At 42.5% G+C, this 17,583-nt stretch overlaps 1 protein-coding gene across 9 annotated transcripts in view; it reads right to left on the bottom strand.

Annotated features, from left to right (window-relative positions):
- The window catches only part of RAB3IL1 (RAB3A interacting protein like 1), a 141,358-nt gene that overhangs the window by 15,093 nt on the left and 108,682 nt on the right, over positions 1 to 17,583 (bottom strand). For 4 of the 9 annotated variants that reach the window (XM_056526773.1, XM_056526771.1, XM_056526772.1 and 1 more), the window contains 6 exons: positions 11,286 to 11,363; positions 10,986 to 11,195; positions 7,662 to 7,781; positions 6,258 to 6,386; positions 2,267 to 2,379; positions 671 to 694 (listed from right to left, as the gene is read on the bottom strand). In XM_056526773.1, coding sequence (XP_056382748.1) covers positions 671 to 694; positions 2,267 to 2,379; positions 6,258 to 6,386; positions 7,662 to 7,781; positions 10,986 to 11,195; positions 11,286 to 11,363 — 674 coding nt within the window. The remainder of the gene's footprint in view (positions 1 to 670; positions 695 to 2,266; positions 2,380 to 6,257; positions 6,387 to 7,661; positions 7,782 to 10,985; positions 11,196 to 11,285; positions 11,364 to 17,583) is intronic. The other 5 variants (XM_056526777.1, XM_056526778.1, XM_056526776.1 and 2 more) reach the window with 4 other exon arrangements.

Genomic DNA, 17,583 nt, shown 5'->3' with positions numbered 1-17,583 from the left:
TGCTAACAATCTTATTGTTTCTTACGTCTTTACCATCCCTTTTTTGTACCTTAAGAAATATATCTGATTGTTTCATATGAACTTTTCCTTTGCACGTTTTTTTAATTTTTTACTTTTTATGTCTGTAAACGTTCTTATTCTCTACTTTACTCTCTCTCTTTCTCTCTCTCTCTTTCTCTCTCTCTCTCTCTCTCTCTACCTCTCTCTCTACCTCTCTCTCTACCTCTCTTTCAATCTGGCTGAAGATTTTTTATTTTTTGCAAACAGACAGGAGTAGTAATCTTTTTCTAGACCTGTTCGGGAGGTGGTCTAGATTTGTGGGGGTTTTTTTTTGCACCAGTTGCACCAAAATTTAAATAAATCAAAAACACGCAGATAATAAATTTGTGGCCACTTCATCCTCCACTTTAAAAAATGGTCTAGCAACACCTAAAGGTCAAAATGACGGATTTTAGAACTTTGAAAAAAAACGCACAAAAAACCCTGCAATTAGCATAAAAATAACAAAAAACTCAAATGTAGACCAAAAAAAGCAATAGAACACAATGATAAATAACCCCCATTGCCCCTTATTAGTTTGTAGTTATTGGATTATATACATTCAGAAAAGCCATTCTCTGACTAACACAGCTCATCAGTGGATTCATACAAGTTTCCTTTCTGAACTTACATTAAAACCTCCACCCGAGATCCACTGAAAGGAAAAACAGAAAGAAAAAATATAGAAGTGGTCAGTGGCAGACTATATGATTCATATATATGATCCAGGGACAGGGCTATATGTGCCACTAGGCACTGGAAGGCCATTGCCGAGGGCGGCACCATGTGCGCAGGGGGGGGGGGGGTTTACGGTTTGATAGCCGTCACGCCCCCTCCCATAGACTTGCATAGCGGGGGCAGGGGGTGACATCACACAGGGGCGGAGTCGCGACGTCACGATACTCCGGCCCCGTGGTCGCCACCCGGCTGTTTGTGAGCTGGCACCGCGGCGTGCAGCTCAAACAGGTGGGTGGCGAATACAAGATTGCGGGGGTCCCCAGCGGAGGGACCCCTGCGGTGAGGCATCTTATCCCCTATCCTTTGGATAGGGGATAAGATGTCTCAGGGCCGGAGTACCCCTTTAAGGTACAGGATCTACCGCATATTTACTGCAGCTGATTTTGCTACCCATTAACTTTAATGGGTAGCAAAATCAGCTGCACAAAATATGCAGCAGATCATGAGCGTGTGAACATACCCTAAAGCAAATGCACACCTCATTGTGCCAATTTTGGTGGGATTTGTTATGGATTTTGGTGTGGAACATGCAGTAAAGGAGTAAAATAAAAAATCAATGTGTTCCAAGGAAAGCTGTATCTAAAGGAAACCATCAACCGGGGTTTAGAGGCTGGAAATAACCGAGCTGGCTGATTACTCTTATTGACATTAATGGGGATATGAAAACAGTATATGTTGTGGTGCTATGCTGTTTATGTACCTGTAACTCCCATTAAAGTCATTTAGACATCCAAACTGATGGTATTGCATCACTCATCTCAGGATATCTCATGTCAAGAGAAAAGCTAGCGAAGAACACAGCTGTATAATATATTCAACCTTTTTGGCAATTTTATATTTGCTAACACAGCCAGTTACTTCATCCACTCCTGGTAATGGGGAGAATTCCGACTTTGTGCCTAGGGCTATAAATACAGCCCTGGCCATGGATAGATTTGTATAGAATGCTGAGGTGGCCCTACCTGGACCTGGTGCCACATAATATGACACCAGTATTATAAATGAGTATAGAAGGTTTGTAGGAGGCACTCACCATATTAGAGAAATTGCTAAACTTTATTCTTCTGTTTTTTCATTAAAAATACAGTATGGTCAGACACGGACGCAACAGACCGGGCTTCGTAACGTTGTTACGAAGCCCGGTCTGTTGCGTCCGTGTCTGGCCTCTAATATGGTGAGTGCCTCCTACAAACCTTCTATACCTGTTTACAAACTGAGCACCACCAAACGTATATTCATTTATATATATATATATATATATACTCCCAGGCTCTGAAGATCCCATGCACATAGGAGCAGAGTGAGTTGTGCCGATATGTTTCTCCGCTATTGAGTATTATAAATGACACAGGGTAGGTGGGGACTGTGTTGCAGATTATGCTTTCCAGCTCAGGAACTTTAATTTACTGCCCTGAAAAGAGGTCACTACTGTATTTTAATCTTCAGCTTTACTTAGATGCTGTTTTTTCTCTATGTAGATAACATTTACCTGGGTCCTCCACGTTCTATAGCTGAAGCTTTCACTACGGGTAGTGTTGGCTGTGTCACAGGTTCTACTGACAACGTGTTATCTTCTACCGCAATGAGAACCTGCTCCGACAACTGTTAAAATGTAAAACATGATAAAATATGATTTTTTTTATTTTTATAGCACCCTTGGTACAATGAATGTGAAACAGTAAATGACAGACTGATATATAGAGAGAGAAGGCCCTGCCTGCGAGACTTACAATCTATCACTTCTATCTCTACGACATCTTCACACTTAAAGGGGTACTCCCGTGGAAAACTTTTATTTTTTTTTAAAATTAACTGGTGCCAGAAAGTTAAACAGATTTGTAAATTATTTCTATAAAAAAAAAATCTTAAAGGGGTTATCCAGGAAAAAACTTTTTTTTTATATATCAACTGGCTCCAGAAAGTTAAACAGATTTGTAAATTAGTGCTAAATGAGAAAAAGGAATGGTGTAGCTCACAATTTTTACACTGACCGAGATCTGATGGGCATACACCTATACCAAGGGTGTAAACAATATAAATACAAAATAAATCTAATTTGCCCGACCTCAAGGAAAGTGTCGATGATTTTGCTAGATAAGAATAATTAAATTATTTAAAAAAACGTGCTTCAATTGTAATATATATTCTTCAATTTATTAAAATTAACAGTATCTAATATACTATCTTCACACAGGGCCCTTGTGTGAAAAATAGAGTGGACAATTTACAATTATTAATAAAACATTAAACATAAAATAGAAATAAAATTATAGCCACTAGTGAATAACTGTTCAATTGATCCTGTTGAAAATATTCAAGTAATATTGTAACAGCCAGCATCCATAAATGTCACTAAATGGTTAACACAGGTTATAGCCTGGTTGTTTGATCTTTTTAAATGTTCAGATATTGCAACAGTGTTTCTGAATGTTCAGATATTTCAGAAATGTTTCAAAATTATGATAGATGTAGCACTGTAGCCTAAGTGTAGAGCACTAGCACAGGTGGCAGATTATATTACCAGTCTCTGGATAGTCCTCCGCTGTAGGTGGAATTAGGGTACCGGCGTTCCTCCCAGAGTTGCAGGAGTTAAGCGCTGGCTTGCACTGGCGATGGCAGGTCTGGTCTGCGCCGGACCGATGGAAAGCCTTTCGCTGATGGAATTGAGCGCTGGCTTGCGCTGGCGATGGCAGGTCTGGTCTGTGCCGGACCGATGGAGAGACGCTCGCTGATGGTGGAACTCACTGCTGAGGTAGTTGGCAAAACCTCGTGGGGTCAGCATTTCAGGGCACTTGGGGTCACGGACTACTGAGGAAAGTGCCCTAAAACGCGTCTAGTTCTGATTTTATTCAGCCACTATTGATCCTGAACACAGCGTCATTTGAAGTTGTACTATCATCACAGTTATCGCTACCTGGTAGCCCAGCCCATGTGAGCACGCACAGCCTCTGGTTCCAGCCTCTGTTTCCAGTGTTTGCCCCCAACCGGTTACCAGTGACGTCACACGCTGACCCCACAAGGTTTTGCCAACTACCTCAGCAGTGAGTTCCACCATCAGCGAGCGGCTCTACATCGGTCCAGCACAGACCAGACCTGCCATCGCCAGCGCAAGCCAGCGCTCAACTCCATCAGCGAAAGGCTTTCCATCGGTCCAGCGCAGACCAGACCTGCCATCGCCAGCGCAAGCCAGCGCTTAACTCCTGCAACTCTGGGAGGAACGCCGGTACCCTAATTCCACCTACAGCGGAGGACTATCCAGAGACTGGTAATATATTCTGCCACCTGTGCTAGTGCTCTACACTTAGGCTACAGTGCTACATCTATCATTATTTTGAAACATTTCTGAAATATCTGAACATTCAGAAACACTGTTGCAATATCTGAACATTTAAAAAGGCTATAACCTGTGTTAACCATTTAGTGACATTTATGGACGCTGGCTGTTACAATATTACTTGAATATTTTATGTCTATTTTATGTTTAATGTTTTATTTATAATTGTAAATTGTCCACTCTATTTTTCACACAAGGGCCCTGTGTGAAGATAGTTTATTAGATACTGTTAATTTTAATAAATTTAAGAATATATATTATAATTGAAGCACGTTTTTTTAATAATTAAATTATTCTTATCTAGCAAAATCATCTACACTTTCCTTGAGGTCGGGCAAATTAGATTTAGATTTGTAAATTACTTCTATTAAAAAAGCCTTAATCTTTTTAGTACTTATGAGCTTCTGAACTTAAGGTTGTTCTATTCTGTCTAAGTGAGTCTCTGATGACACGTGTCTCGGGAAACGCCCAGTTTAGAAGCAAATCCCCATAGCAAACCTCTTCTAAACTGGGCATTTCCCGAGATACGTGTCATCAGAGAGCACTTAGACAGAATAGAACAACCTTAACTTCAGAAGCTCATAAGTACTGAAAGGATTACGATTTTTTAATAGAAGTAATTTACAAAACTGTTTAACTTAACTTTAAAAAAGTTTTTTCCTGGAATACCCCTTTAATCCTTCCAATACATTTTATGGGCTCTATACTACAGAGGAAATGCTTTTTTTCTTTCTTTCTCTGATGTCACGACCACAGTGCTCTCGGCTGACACCTCTGTCCATTTTAGGAACTGTCCAGAGCGGTATATGTTTGCTATGGGGATTTTCTCCTGCTCTGGACAGTTCCAAAAATGGACAGCAGAGGTCAGCAGAGAGCACTGTGGTCGTGACATCAGAAAAATCCAAAAAGAAAAGCATTTCTTCTGTAGTATATAGTCCCTAAAAAGTACTGGAAGGATTAAGATATTTTTAATAGAAGTAATTTACAAATCTGTTTAACTTTCTGGCACCAGTTGATTTAAAAATAAAAGTTTTCCATGGGAGTACCCCTTTAAATAAATAATGGAAATAAAAAAAAAACATACACTGAACATGTTGCTTGGTGCAAAGCAAGGCTGGGTTCTATTGTGCATGTATAAAGAGAAGATTTTTACTTTGTTTTATGTACTTATGGCTAATAAATAAACATATACATACATCTTCCCCTTTTAATTTTCCATTTTTTTTTTTTACTCTTTTATTGAAAAGTGACATCACAACTAATACAAAATGCAAAACACATCATACAAAAGTATGAAAAGATCCGTTATTAGGCTGGGTTCACACTACGTTTTGTAACTACGGTTACCGGTCGACCACGTTTTTGCCTGCGGTTGGAAAACCGCATACGGCCGAAAACGCAGCCAATCGGAGGCTGCGGTTCACTCCGGTCGGCTCATAGACATGCATTAAATACGGTTCCCCTATACAGCTGAGTGCGGGCGCCGCGATTAAGCCCCGCCCCCTCCTCCCAGCCGTGTACGGGAACCGTAGTTACAAAGCGTAGTGTGAACCCAGCCTAAGTTCTTCCCTTCTCCTTTTATCTACTCCTTGTATTCTACCGATCTTGTGTGTGTTATCCTCCTACCTACACGTACCTTCTATGACTGGATTAGTACAGAAGAGGAAAACACTCCTATAATGTGGTAAGAATAGTAGCAATGCAACCTTATCCTGTTAGGATTTTTGTTCACCAGAAAGAGCATTTTAGAAAATAGCCATTCATTTTGAACACGTCTTTGGGTTGGTCAATGATTTATTGGGGATGTGTCTCTCCCTGAAACCCTCTTTTTTCACTTAGGTGACAGGCTCCCGGGCACAAGAAAAAAATTCCAACCTTATAGTATAGAGTCAAATTCCTATTACGCCATCCCTGACTTAGTAGAAATATTTAACTAATACTGTTCATACCCTAATGTCAACAAACCCAAATGCTGAATTTGAGTAATAGTAAGGTATTCTTAGAGATCATGGTTGAAGAAGTCAACAGCTAAGGGGCTCATGCAGGGACTCGAGAGCTGCGTATGACTCTAAAGCACCTGAATGGGGAATACTGATTAAGTGTGTATATCAATGTAGTCTATAGGATTCACCTCTTTTCCACTTACCTCTTTTTTTGCAAAGTCTAAGCATGGTTTAATATCCTCTTTGTAGATACGGGACAGAAAGGGACAGGATTTGTCAAGCGTTGGGTTCTCCTTCCACTCCATAAACTCTGAGTATAGAATGGTGTCCACCTGAAGCCGCAGCAGAATGATCAAGGTGAATTGTTATGGATAACCTTTTGGATTATTGATTATTATATCCGTATGGTTCTGGCATATGAAGCTAGTAAGTCTTTTATCTATTAAACTTTCAAGCAACAAACATAATTTTCCTTTGAGAAGTAGTCTAACCTAAATCCAATAAAAGCAAGGGTTCCAGTGGTTAGCCTGTGACTAGACTATAATTTAGAGAAAATTAATATCTATAAAGCCTAGACTAGTGATATTAATGCTAGAACTTTGCAATAAAACTCTGGTTGCAGTTTTAGAACAAATATATTGTTCTGCTTGTTTTAAGATGTCATATTCTATAATGTGCACAGTAGGCCCACCTTGCTAATATTTTTTGCCATATTTGCTTCCAGTAAAGAGAATGGGCTTCTTAAAAAGACAACAGTGCTGATCATAGGTTGGCACTGTAAGGCTGGTGGCACATAGTATTTTGGTCAGTATTTTATCCAAAACTATGAGTGGAACCAACACAGAGAAAAATTATAATGGAAAGATTTGAACCTTTTTAGTGTATTTTGGACCCACTCCTAGTATTGGCTAAACATATTCACCAAATATTATGTATGAACCCAGCCTAATATTTCTCCAGATACTGCGTCTGGAGAACAACAGTCCAGAAAGGTGACAGGGTGGGTTTGTTAAGGTAGACTCAACAGGTACTAGAACAGTGATCTAAGTCTTGGTTGCAGGATCAGGTTGGCAACCAGCTGAATATCTACAAGTGGCAGTCAAATAGGAGATACAGAAAACTAAAAATGTTTAAAGGGGTTCTCCGGTGCTTACACATCTTATCCCCTATCCAAAGGAGCGTGACGTCACACGGGAGGGGCGGAGGCGTGACGTCACATGCCATCTGCCCTGTGGTTGCCGGTAATCAGACCCGGAGCGAACACACTCCGGGGACTGATTACAAACTGAGTGCCGCGTGCAAGATCACGGGGGTCCCCTGCGGCGGGACTCCCGCGATCAGGCATCTTATCCCCTATCCTTTGGATAGGGGATAAGATGTCTAAGCACCGGAGAACCCTTTTAAACTAAAGGAACTCATGTCCCCATTAACCTCCAGTAAACACGATGAGAGCAGTGATCTAGAAAAGCATTGTCAATAAAAGAAAACAACAAAGTTATCAGACACCACTGTAGAATCCCTAGATTTCTTCTCAACTTTCTAAAAAGTAAGTCTTAGCTTTAATAGTAGTCCCCATGGACAGTGACTTGATATATAAGGGACAGTACCTGGCGGAAGGAAGAAGAGGAGTCATCAGAGAGAGGCCATCCTGGCTCGTAGGTTAAGTGGACAACCTTTCCCGGGACAATACAAAGAAGCAATGAAAGAAGAGAGGGTACTGTAGAAAACTGAGAGATAAGAGAAAGGAAAGGAAGAAGATAGAAGGTGGGTAAGCCACACAACACAGAGACAGTGACACAGATGAAGAAATACTCAATGAAAAAGATGGAAAAGCAAGGTGAAAAATAAAATTGGAATACATTCTGAACTGAATATTCGGAAAATTCTACAGTTAATCCTCTATAGCCCCAGTTCTGGAGGACTCAGCCCAATCATACATTACTTGGATGACCATTCACTGGGGAATGTTATGTTACAGTTTCCCTGCAACGGCTGATGGGAGAAAACTAGCCCCAGCAGTAGAAGGTGATTCCACAAATTCTTGGAGCTAGACCTATAAATGATATATAATCTTACTGACTTCCCTTTTGTACATAATATTGCCTGTCAAAAACCCATATGCCTTACACTAAATTATCATTTAAGACACTAGATGACCCTATATTTTTCATGATAACTACATTGAAGGACTTTGGTGTCAGCACTAGATGCACATGGACCAAATCCACACAGTCCATATAAGCACCTTGTAGGAGGACCTAAAGACCTGGATTAATGTAAAGTAATGATGACCATATAAAAATCATATTTTGTGGTCATCTTCTATATTCTTCCCTAGTTCCCACATCGTGATTCCACATTGTGTATATTTTGCTGGATGCTTATAAGGAAACTCTTCACCTTGCCACTTTTACAACCAGGCCCATTGGCCATATTTCTGATAAAAATGTGAAAGTACAGACATCAAAGATGTCAAATAATTTGTGTAATAAAACTAAAACACTAAAAAAAGAGGCAATAACCTAAATGCAACAACCCAATCACTTAAAAAAAAAAAGTTATCTGCACTGAAGTATATAGAACCAAGAAACAAGTTGGTTGCTATATGTACTTTATGTCTTCACTGTCACTATGCTATTTGGCTACCTTGTGTGGTATTTTATATCCTCCCCACCAATCATCACTGCAATAACAAAAATATTAGCATTAAAGGTAGGTTCACAACTGAGTAAAGTGCCTGCACTGAAAAGAAATGAGAGATCACTTCTATCTCCCCTACTACCATTGAAGTCAATGGGAGCAGGGTGTGGAACAATTCAGACTCTCTGTTTTTTATTAAACAGCCCTTGTGTTGCCCTTGTGAACATACACTAAGGATTGATACATAATTAAAAGTTTGAGATAACGAAAAGAAACAGGTTGAAGTTACACTAAACCAAAAGTCTGCAACTAATAATGTATATAGTGCCACTAGCATCATTCACAAATGTAAATATACTATACGTAATGAAGGACGAGCATAGATAGGTAGGTAATACCTCCTAGAGGGGGGATATGAATAATGTACACAGATTTAATGGAGCTGAAAAACATGATGGTTTACTAAACATAAAATGGAGAGAAAGAGAAAGAATTAGAAGAATTTGAAGAGACTAGAGATTCTATGTTCACACAATTGTCTGCAGCTTTCACTATTGGGAGCTCATTCTTCTTGTTCTGCAGTGTATTTTATCTGACATACAGATCGGTCACAGTTAAGTAGTTTTTATTGTTATATGAACCCAAGATATTACAAGCATTGACGTCAGATTAAAGCACAGGGGCCATACCTGTGTACTAACTAGTCACTAAATCTGAGCAATATCCCATTAAATGTTTATTACCATTAAAGAGGTTTCCCTTTAATGTTTCCTTTGGTTAAACCATATTCAAGATATAGCAGCAATGCTAAAGTGCCACTACATCCTCATTACAGGTACCTGCATAGGATGTAACCACTAGGAACCCTAAACAAAAAGTGGTAGGTCCAGCTTCCAAGCGAATATTCTGTTAAAATTCAAGCTTTAATGGTTTCTATTAAAACATGGTAGGGTCCAAGGGATAAAACATACACGCCAATGCGTTTCGGGCTTAATATAAGGCCTTAGTCATGGTCTTGAATTAAGCCCGAAACGTGTCGGCGTGTATGTTTTTATCCCTTGGACCCCATCATGTTTTAATAGAAACCATTAAAGCTTGAATTTTAACAGAATATTCGCTTGGAAGCTGGACCTACCACTTTTTGTTTCTAGTTCCACATGGGGAGGTGGCCCGCTTTGTCCGAGCTCCAGCGCTTCAGAATTTGTGCAAGTCCATTCATCCCTGGTCTATATGGTGAGTGGGCTCAGGATGTCTGCAAATGGCTGAAGTCTCAGTAAAAGAACAAAAATTCTCCAGTGAAGGCGCTTCTCCCATAAAATGGTATTCTTTATACCTTCATCATACATATAAAACGACGGTGGTAGCACTTTCAACGCGTTTCTAGCTCGAACAGAGCTCTTTATCAAGACGTGCATCCATATATATAGATTCCTCTGATGTAGCAGTGGGGTCATAACAGCTGCAACAGTGACCCCTATACCTATATTTGTATTCTCAATGGTATATTTATATGTGTGCACCACAAGGGCCCTGAGGGAGTAGAAAAGCTGGTTCTCTAATGGCACCTGTTGGTAGCTGAGGTAGCTTCTCTGTAATTGATGTCCAACCAAATAAAGACTGCAGGTTTTAAGGGTCTTTAATTGCTTGTATATTGACTTACATGGAAACTACATCCTACAGTTACTAGAAAGGCAGCTTTCTGCCTTCTAGAGGAGAGATATGCATACCTTTTACCTAAGGAGCATTATCCGGCCTGTAAACCTGCCCCTCTTGTAGCTGAACCAGCCCATAGGAAAGCCTGCAGGATCCCTCAAGCCCGCCTGCCAGGCCCAGACTGTGAGCAAGTTTCCTCCCCTCACGGTGTTCCCTCTGGGCTGTTCGATGATTTGTGACCACATTCTATACCAGAGGTGTTGCTAGCACCTGGCACCAGTGGCATGTGCTCTGCGTCCTTTGTTCGGTGCAGTCACCACATTCAAAAGTGCCCTCAGAGTATATAAACACCCCTGGTCTATAACCTTTCTGAGGGAAAAAATGATTCTGTCAATTTACAAACAGCAATTGTGCCTAAGATTGGTATATTTCATTTGCTTACAGTCAGAAACATGGCTTGTATGGCAGTATTCTAAGGCTTGAATAAAATATACAACTTTTGAAGGTTTTACACTGTTCCCACAATTAAAAAACAAAATTCATTGGGCTTAATGGGAGGGGCCTTCCGCAGCCTGGTGAATATACTCTCATTTATGCCAGAGCTAAGTTATGCACACATTCGCAATATTTTGGCTTACCTCTTTAGCCTCTGCGTTGACTGGCTGGGGAGGAGGAGCAAGTGGCACGACAGCTGCACAACCTGTACTCTTGTTCCGAGCATGACCCTTGCGTAGTGCATTCTTTGAGGGGCTTTGGAGTTGGGGGTGCAGATCACGGTTTGGAGAAGATGGGGTGGAAGTGATAACAAGAGTCTTCAGAGCAGTGACTTCAGCCTGCAGCATGTCAATCTGACATGTCAAAAGACAAATATGGTATAAAAAGCTTGCAAAAAGGTAAGATGTAAATAATATATGGGCAGTCAGCTCATCTGCAGTCACCTTCCCATGGGCCTCCCGTAGCTGTTTCTCAGATGCAGCCTGTTTGATATTGGCATCACGCACCATTTTGTGAGCTTCCTGCAAAGAGTGTAAATGTAAGTGACAGTCACTGGAAATAAAACAAGAGTTTCCATATTGGTGGCAAGTTTTCTATCTTTACATATTGGTTGGTTAGGCGGTAACACATTTGGTATATAAAGAAGGCTTGATCATTACATTATAAAGTCAGGTTCCTAGGTTGTATTATGGTTTAGTTTTGTGCAGAGTTGTAGTTTGGTTTCTCTTGTAGTGAATGGGGTCTTTACTGTACCTCTGCATGCATGCCTTAGATTTTATACAGAGGATTATACCTTAACCCCTTAAGGACCAAGTCCATTATGACCTCAAGGACCAGAGCATTTTTTGCACATCTGACCACTGTCAATTTAAGCATTACTAACTCTGGGGTACTTTAACTTACGAATTTGATTCCAAGAAGGTTTTTTTGTGACATATTCTACTTTATGTTAGTAGTACATTTTCGTCGATACTTGCATCATTTCTTGGTGAAAAAATCCTAAATTTCATGAAAAATTTGAACATCCGCATTTTTCTAACTTCGTAGCTCTCTGCTTGTAAATAAAAAAATATTCCAAATTCCAAATAAATTATATATTGTTTCACATGTACAATATGTCTACTTTATATTTGCATCATAAAGTTGACATGTTTTTACTTTTTGAATACATCAGAGGGCTTCAAAGTTTAGCAACAATTTTCCAATTTTTCACGAAAATATCAAAATCAGAATTTCTTAGGGACCAGTTCAGTTTTGAAGTGAATTTGAGGGTCTTTATGTTCGAATTACCCCATAATGGACCCCATTATGAAAACTGCACCCCTCAAAGTATTCAAAATGACATTCATAAAGTTTGTTAACCCTTTAGGTTTTTCACAGGAATAGCAGCAAGGTGGAAGAGAAAATTCAAGATCTTCATTTTTTACACTACATGTTCTTGTGTTCTTGTAGACCCTTTATTTATTTAATTTTTTTCATTTTTACAAGGGGTAAAAGGAGAAAAAGCCACCAAAATGTGTAAACTAATTTCTCTTGAGTAAGGAAATGCCTCATATGTGGATGTAAAGTGCTCTGTGGGTGCACTAGAGAACTCAGAAGGGAAGGAGTGACATTGGTATTTGGAGAGCAAATTTTGCTGAAATGGTTTTTGGGGGGCATGTCGCATTTAGGATGCCCCCATGGTGCCAGAACAGCAAAAAAAAACTCATGACACACTATTTGGAAAACTACACCCCTAAAGGAATGTAATAAGGGGTATAGGGAGGCTTAACACCCCACAGGTGATTGACAAATTTTTGCTAAAATTGGATGTGAAAATGTTACAAAAATGCTGGTGTTACCCCAAATTTTTCATTTTCACAAGGGGTAATAGGAGAAAAAGCCCCCCTAATTTGTAACCCCATTTCTTCTGAGTATGGAAATACCCCATATGTGGACGTTAAGTGCTCTGCGGGCGCACTACAGGGCTCAGACGAGAAGGAGCGCCATTGGGCTTATGGAGAGAGAATTTGGTTGGAATAGAAGTCGGGGGCCATGTGCGTTTGCAAAGCCCCCATGGTGCCAGAAGAGTGGATCTTCTCCCCGCCCCCCCCCCCCACATGTGACCCTATTTCGGAAACTACACCCCTCACAGAATTTAATAAGGGGTCCAGTGAGCATTTAAACTGCACTGGCGTTTCACAGATCTTTGGAGCAGTGGGCTGTGCAAATGAAAAATTTAATTTTTCATTTTCATCGGCCACTGTTCAAAAAATCTGTCAGACACCTGTGGGGTGTAAATGCCCACTGCACCCCGTGTTATGTTCCGTGAGGGGTGTAGTATCCAAAATAGGGTCACATGTGGGGTGGGTCCACTGTTCTGGAAGCATGGGGGCCAAATTTACTCTCCCCAAAAAAATTTTGCTCCTTCCCTTCTGAGCCCTGTAGTGCACCCACAGAGCACTTAACATCCACATATGGGGTAATTCCTCGGAAGAAATGGTGTTACAAATTTTGGGGGGCATTTTTCCTATTACTCCTTGTGAAAAAGAAAAATTTGGGGTAACACCATCATTTTATTGAAAATTTTTTTTTCATTTTCACGTCCAACTTTAACAAAAATGTGTCAAACACCTGTGGGGTGTTAAGGCTCACTATACCCCTTGTTAAGTTCCGTGAGGGGTGTAGTTTGCAAAATGGGGTCACATGTGGGTGTTTTTGTTTTTTTTTGCGTTTATATCAGAACCGCTGTAACCAGCAGTCACCCCTGTGCAAATCACCAGTTTAGGCCTCAAATGTACACTGCTCAAAAAATCCTAGATCTGAATGAATGAACTAATCGTATGAAATACTTTCATCTTTACATAGTTGAATTTGCTGAAACTAAAATCACACAAAAATTATCAATGGAAATCAAATTTACCAACCCATGGAGGTCTGGATATGGAGTCACACTCAAAATCAAAGTGGAAAACCACACTACAAGCTGATCCAACTTTGATGTAATGTCCTTAAAACAAGTCAAAATGAGGCTCAGTAGTGTGTGTGGCCTCCACGTGCCCATATAACCTCCCTACAATGCCTGGGCATGCTCCTGATGAGGTGGCGGATGGTCTCCTGAGGGATGTCCTCCCAGACCTGGACTAAAGCATCTGCCAACTCCTGGACAGTCTGTGGTGCAACGTGGAGTTAGTGGATGGAGCAAGACATGATGTCCCAAATGTGCTCAATCAGATTCAGGTCTGGGGAACGGGCAGGCCAGTCCATAGCATCAATACCTTACTCTTGTAGGAACTGCTTACACACTCCAGCCACATGAGGTCTAGCATTGTCTTGCATTAGGAGGAACCCAGAGCCAACCGCACCAGCATTTGGTCTCACAAGGGGTCTGAGGATCTCCTCTCGGTACCTAATGGCAGTCAGGCTACCTCTGGCAAGCATATGGAAGGCTGTGCAGCCCCACCCAAAGAAATGCCACCCCACACAATTACTGACCCACCGCCAGCAGAACGTTCTCCACGGTGTCTCCAGACTCTGTCATGTCTGTCACATGTGCTCAGTGTGAACCTGCTTTCATCTGTGAAGAGCATAGGGCGCCAGTGGCGAATTTGCCAATCTTGGTGTACTCTGGCAAATGCCAAACATCCTGCTCGGTGTTGGGCTGTAAGCATAACCCCCACCTGTGAACGTCGGGCCCTCATACCACCCTCATGGAGTCTGTTTCTGACCATTTGAGTGGACACATGCATATTTGTGGCCTGCTGAAAATCATTTTGCAGGGCTCTGGCAGTGCTCCTCCTGTTCCTGGGTTGTTGCTGTCCTATAGCCTCCTCCACGTCTCCTGGTAGCGCTCTGGAGACTACGCTGATAGACACAGCAAACCTTCTTGCCACAGCTCGCATTGATGTGCCATCCTGAATGAACTGCACTACCTGATCCACTTGTGTGGGTTGTAGACTCTGTCTCATACTACCACTAGAGTGAAAGCACCGCCAGCATTCAAAAGTGACCAAAACATTAGCCAGGAAGCATAGGAACTGAGAAGTGGTCACCACCTGCAGAACCACTCCTTTTTTGGGGGTGTCTTGTTAATTGCCTATAATTCCCACCTGTTGTCTGTTCCATTTGCCCAACAGCATGTGAAATTGATTGTCAATCAGTGTTGCTTCCTGAGTGGACAGTGTGATTTCTCAGAAGTGTCATTGACTTGCAGTTACATTGTGTTGTTTAATTGTTCCCTTAATTTTTTTTGAGCAGTGTACATAGTGCGCTCTCACTCCTGAGCCTTGTTGTGCACCCGCAGAGCAGTTTATGTCCACATATGGGGTATTTCTGTACTCGGGAGAAATTGTGTTACAAATTTTGGGGGTCTTTTTTTCCTTTTACCTCTTGTGAAAATAAAAAGTATTGGGCAACACATATGTTAGTGTAAAATATAAAAAAATCTTACACTAACATGCTGGCGTAGACACCAAGGAGAAAAAGACCACCAAAATTTGCAGCACAATTTCTCCCGAGTACGGAAATGCCCATATGTGGCCCTAAACTGTTGCCTTGAAATAGGACAGGGCTCTGAAGTGAGAGAGCGCCATGCGCATTTGAGGCTTAAATTAGGGATTTTCATAGGGGCGGACCCGGATGCAAGCGTTACACTTTCCTCCGATACCAAAAATAGACTACGGCAGTGTTTCTCAAACAGGGTGGAAGCACTGTTCCAAAACTCCCAGCCTGCCTGGACAGTCAATGGCTGTCCAGCAATACTGGGAGTTATTTTGCAACAGCTGGAGGCATCGTTTTGTAAACAGTGCCATATGAGAGGTTTTTAATTTTTATTTGGGGGGGCAGGGGACAGTGTGGGAGTGTGTGTATATGTGTCAGGATCCGGATAGGTATGCAGCGAGGACACTGCTGGTGGATCCTCTGTGTCAGTGGGGTGATGACGTGGGCCGTACCAGGGGAACGGAGTCTAAGGGGTTACTGGTTTTCACCAGAGCCCGCCGCAAAGCGGGATGGACTTGCAGCGGCAGGTAACCCCCAGGTCTTTCCACCCGATAGCGACTCAACCCCAGCTGACAGCTGAGACAGGCAGGGTACAGAAGGACAAGGCAAGAGCAAGGTCGGACGTAGCAGAAGGTCAGGGCAGGCAGCAAGGATCGTAGTCAGGGGCAACAGCAGGAGGTCTGGAACACAGGCTTAGGAACACAGAAAACGCTTTCACTGGGCACTAGGCAATAAGATCCGGTGATGACAGAAAGGGGAAGTGGGTTTTTATAAGGAGGGCACAGGTGCAGGTACTGATTGGGCCAGGCGCCAATCAATGGCGCACTGGCCCTTTAAATCTCAGAGAGGCGGCGCGCGCGCGCCCTAGGGAGCGGGGCCGCGCGCGCTGGGACTGAGCAGACGGAGGACGCGGCAGGTGAGGAGATTGGGATGCGAGCCACGGGCGGGCGCGTCCCGCTACACGGGTCGCATCGTCGCCGGAGACACTAGTGCAGCGCTCCTAGTCAGCGGGTCTGACCGGGGCGCTGCACGGAGGTGAACGCCGCGAGCGCTCCTGGGAGGAGCAGGGACCCGGAGCGCTCGGCGTAACAATATGTAGTGTTTTCCCTTTATTTAGTATAGTATAGTGTTTTTATGGTACATTCACATTGGTGCAGGTTTACAGCGAGTTTCCCGCTGGGAGTTTGAGCTGCAGCGGAAAATTTGTTGTAGCTCAAACTTAAAGCGGAAAAACTCACTGTAAACCCCCACTTTTGTGAATGTACCTTGTACATTTACATTGGGGGGGGACCTTCAGCTGTTGCAAAACTACAACTCCCAGCATGCATTGACAGACAGTGCATGGGAGTTGTAGTTATGCAACAGCTGGAGGCGCACTGCTTGGGAAACACTGAGTTTGGTAACAGACTACCGCAGTGTTTCCACATCATTGTACCTCCAGCTGTTGCAAAACCACAACTCCCAGCATGCATGGTCTGTCAGTGCATGCTGATAGTTGTAGTTTTGCAACAGCTGGGGGTATACTGGTTCGGAAACACTGCGGTAGTCCGTTACCTAACTCAGTGTTTCCCAACCAGTGTGCCTCCAGTTGTTGCAAAACTACAACTCCCAGCATGCCTGGAGTTGTAGTTATGCAACAACTGGAGGAAAACAGTTTGGAGACCGCTGTGTAGTGGTCTCCAAACTGTGGCCCTCCAGATGTTGCAAAACTTTAACTCCAAGCATGCCCAGTCTACCCAGGCATGCTGGGAGTTATAGTTTCGCAACATCTGAAGGGCCAGATGTTGCAGAACTTCAATGCCCAACATGCCTGACTGTCTAGGCATGCTTTGAATTGTTGTTTTGCAACATCTGGAGGGCTACAATATGGACACCACTGTATAGTAGCCTCCAAACTGTGCCTTTCCAGATGTTGCAAAACTACAATTTTCAGCATGCCGAGACTGTCCAGGCATGCTGGGAGTTGTAGTTCTGCCACATCTGAAGGGCCAGATGTTACAGAACTACAACTCCTAGCATGCCTGGACTGTCTTGGCATGCTGACAGTTGTAGTTTAGAGACAACTGCACACTGGTCTCCAAACTGTGGCCCTCCAGATGTTGCAAAACTACAACTCCCAGCATGCCCAGACAGCCAAAGGCTGTGTGGGCATGCTGGGAGTTGTAGTTTGGCAACTCCTAGAAGGCAGCAGTGAAGATCACTTACCACTGATCTTCACTGCTGCCACCGCCTCCTTACTTCCGCCAGTCCCGCCGCGATTGC

The sequence above is a fragment of the Hyla sarda genome, chromosome 6 (genome assembly GCF_029499605.1).
Source record: "Hyla sarda isolate aHylSar1 chromosome 6, aHylSar1.hap1, whole genome shotgun sequence".
Lineage (NCBI taxonomy): Eukaryota > Metazoa > Chordata > Amphibia > Anura > Hylidae > Hyla > Hyla sarda.
Note: the sequence above shows the minus strand (reverse complement) of the source record. Positions and strands in the feature narration are given on the sequence as shown.